This window comes from Etheostoma cragini, chromosome 12 (genome assembly GCF_013103735.1).
Source record: "Etheostoma cragini isolate CJK2018 chromosome 12, CSU_Ecrag_1.0, whole genome shotgun sequence".
Lineage (NCBI taxonomy): Eukaryota > Metazoa > Chordata > Actinopteri > Perciformes > Percidae > Etheostoma > Etheostoma cragini.
The window spans coordinates 70,789-70,992 of NC_048418.1; the positions used below are offsets into that span (position 1 = coordinate 70,789).

At 28.4% G+C, this 204-nt stretch overlaps 1 protein-coding gene across 1 annotated transcript in view; it reads left to right on the forward strand.

Moving 5' to 3' along the window:
* The window catches only part of si:dkey-181m9.8, a 5,420-nt gene extending 5,216 nt beyond the window's left edge, over positions 1-204 (forward strand). Inside the window, exon 8 of the mRNA XM_034887309.1 lies at positions 187-204. Within this exon, the coding sequence (XP_034743200.1) occupies positions 187-204 (18 nt within the window). The remainder of the gene's footprint in view (positions 1-186) is intronic.

Consider the following 204-nt stretch of genomic DNA (forward strand, 5'->3'; position numbering starts at 1 on the left):
TATATATCCTTTATTCCACATTATATGATATGTACAGTAATAGCTATATATAATGTGAAATAAAAGATATATATGTATAAAATTTGGAATAAAAGACTCGTCCAGGTGTTACTGTCAGAAGCTAAACGCACATTTAAACTGCTTTCTCATGAAATAATAAAAAGGTTTGAGTCTTCATGTTGTCAGGTGAAACTAATGACGTAA